This window comes from Mustela putorius, unplaced genomic scaffold (genome assembly GCF_011764305.1).
Source record: "Mustela putorius furo isolate JIRA1106 unplaced genomic scaffold, ASM1176430v1.1 tig00003850_pilon_pilon_pilon, whole genome shotgun sequence".
In the NCBI taxonomy this organism is placed as follows: domain Eukaryota; kingdom Metazoa; phylum Chordata; class Mammalia; order Carnivora; family Mustelidae; genus Mustela; species Mustela putorius.
The window spans coordinates 17,433,937-17,436,655 of record NW_025422002.1 but is presented as its reverse complement, the minus strand read 5'-3'; the positions used below and the strand labels follow the sequence as shown (position 1 = coordinate 17,436,655).

The 2,719-nt window shown below is 51.6% G+C and overlaps 1 protein-coding gene across 1 annotated transcript; it reads left to right on the top strand.

Moving 5' to 3' along the window:
* The first annotated feature begins 1,800 nt into the window (after positions 1-1,800).
* Positions 1,801-2,235, top strand: CUNH3orf56 (chromosome unknown C3orf56 homolog). Its single transcript, XM_045063246.1, has 3 exons — positions 1,801-1,881; positions 2,081-2,151; positions 2,223-2,235. The coding sequence occupies exons 1-3, from the start codon at positions 1,801-1,803 to the stop codon at positions 2,233-2,235; spliced, it is 165 nt and encodes a 54-aa protein (XP_044919181.1).
* The last annotated feature ends 484 nt before the right edge of the window (positions 2,236-2,719 follow it).

Below are 2,719 nucleotides of genomic sequence, written 5' to 3'. Positions count from 1 at the left end.
GGCCACACCTGCTTCCCAGGCCCCACCAGGAAAGAGCACTGAACCTCGCTTCCCTCCAATCTGTCCTTCAGTCTGGGCATCAGGAAAAAGGAGGAAGGCAGCTCTCAGACCTCGTCTCCCCAATGAATCTTCCTTCTTCCCTGGTGGGGAAGAAAAGGAATAACCCTGATCACACGGGGCCCACCCAGACCAAACTCTGGTCTTTCTCCTGAAAGTGTCCCTGTCCCACTGAACTCGTTCTTGGTCTACCCTGTTGCTAGGCCACAACAGGAGCATCAGCCTGGAATCCTCCCACCCCTGCTCCCTTGGCCCCCTCCAGCCTCCAGTCTGTCATCCCGGCCTCCCCAACACATCTTGGACGGGCCTGCTTCTCTCCACCTGCCTTCCCTCTTCCAGCTCCAATACCACTGTCCCTCAGTCTGTGTCCCAGCTTGTCATCCTCCCTCGGGCCTGCCATTCCTGCCTGGGGTCCACTCTTTGTTCTAGAAAGGCTTCTGGAACATGAAGCTGGTCATACCGCCTCTCTAGACTCCCATTTCCTGCTATCCTGTGTACAGGAGGGTCTCGCCAGCATTCACAGGCCCTCACAATCTGCCTCCCTCTATGCCAGAGCCCTCACCTGCTCTGGGCTTTGCTCAACTGTCAGCTCCTTCCTTCCTGCTGAGAATACACAGGGAATAGGGGGGATCTGACTGGTTTCCTTCTTACGTGGGGTCTTGTGCAGCCAGCATGTGTTCATTGGGTGCGGCTCTTCTGCTATGTTTAAACCCACTTTTTACAGCTGCTCTGGCCCCTCAGGACCCCAGGAGCCCTGACCACACCAACATCTGCTCCTTGAGGTGCTGGGGGCTGGGTGTTCTCTCCTAGCCACCGGCCTCTTGACCATCTGTCCATTTCATACCACTTGGGACTACCCCAGTGACAACTGGGCACCATTTCTTACTTCAGGAACCTCCAAATTGTACGGAAATTCCTCGGGGGTTCGAGGGACCCTTATTATATGGAGAAAAAGCTGGGACAGCTAGTATGTCCTCTCCTGGGCCCTCTGGGTCCCTGGACCATCTCATTACTTCTTTTATACCAATTCCTCATTGTGTTGCATGTGGCTGCTGGTTATGCCATTCAGAACATTCCAGAACATCCCAGGAGAAAACTGGGAGTATGGCCTAATGTTTTGTACCCTTCGGAGGAAATTGTCTGGGGGAGACCCTGGTTGTGGAGAGGAAGTGTAGGGACAGGGAACAAGGATGGAATTCTTCAGGAACTTTCTAAGCAGACTTGGCTTTCTGTGTATTTCTGATTTTGTTGTTCCATTATGAATCAATGTGGGGACTGTGCATAAGGTCACTCAGTGCTGTCACAGCATTCCCTCTCTCCTCATCCTCCCCAAGATAGATATGGCTCTGTGACCACCTCACCTGGAACTCTTCCTCTCCTTCAGTCCCCTTCACATCCTTCTCCTTGCCCCATTTCTAACACTGTCCGCTCACCCCACAAACAACAAGTAGCCACCCGGAGGTGACGTGTGCAATCAACCCAGGAGGGAAATGCATGGCCGTCTGGCTTTGGAGAGCAGTTCTATCTAAGATGGGGGCGAGAGTGTCTATGGAAACAGCCAAGCACAGCATCCACCCCGCATCCCAGATCCCCAAGGAAGACCACATGATTCCAGCTGTCCCCACCCCCTGGGCACATGTGCACACAGTTTGTGCCTTCTATGCCTGTCTGGGAGCCCAGTCTGCAATTGGCCCAACCTTCTTGATGGTTATGGGGATCCCCTGTGCTGTCCACTCCTAGATGATGTATCCAGCCCCTTGGAGTTACACATGGGCGCTCTTAGGAAGTTCTGTCTGGATGGGGCTTCCCCCTCCAGCTGCCCCAGTGTTTCAGTCTGGCCTTGGAACTTCTCCAGCTTTGATCTAGCACTTGGACACCATTACCTCCAGTGTATTTCCTTACCCCATAGGAACCCCCCCACCCCCATACTGCTCAGAACCTCCAGCTTGGAGTGGGGATGTCTCTGGCCACTGTCCCCAGGTGGAATGGCAGATTCCCACAGGCTCCGCCTCCCTGGCTGTAGTGGGAGGGACTGTCCAGAGGGACTCCTCCCTTGGAGAGGTGCCAAGCCCTTCCATCAGAAGGGGCCTCCAGGTCCAACGTTTGTGTACCTGCACCTCCCTTCAGCCCAGAACCCTGCCCTCTGTCTCCTTCTCCCATTGCAGACCCTCAGCCTGATCCCTTCTGTCCCCGCTCCCCTCAGCTACCCTGCAGGGCCTGCCCTGCCTCTTCTATCTCCCAGGGGTTCTTGGGCACCACTCACTCTAACAGTTATGGACCTGTGGGACCCAGGGAGGGCTACGGTGCACTCTGACTGAGTGTTTGCACTGTTTATTTTAATGTACATCTGTCCTCCTGTAACGGATAGCGGTAAAACAGACATTCATATAATTATTGAATAGTGACTGTGTTTTTAAAATTTAAATAAATGTTAGTGTGCTAGCATTTGTATCTTTCTTATTTTTCATCTATTAGTATATTTTAAGATCTAGCCTTACCTGTGTATGTATACAGTACAGTTCATTTATGTTTTCAAATTTATTATTGTAAGGTTTTCAATACTAATACTTCCTGTCATTTGTATTATCTGCTGTATTCCACTTTTCTTTCCTAATATTGTGTATATTAAAGGATAGATGAAAAGAAAATCTTGCTGTGGGTT

What these genes read in the sequence shown, in the direction of transcription:
- CUNH3orf56 (XM_045063246.1), top strand. Translation starts at nt 1,801, where the DNA reads ATGTATCCAGCCCCTTGGAGTTACACATGGGCGCTCTTAGGAAGTTCT. An exon ending in TTCCCCCTCCAGCTGCCCCA is followed by an intron (nt 1,882 to 2,080) that starts GTGTTTCAGTCT and finishes CCCTGGCTGTAG; the next exon opens with TGGGAGGGACTGTCCAGAGG.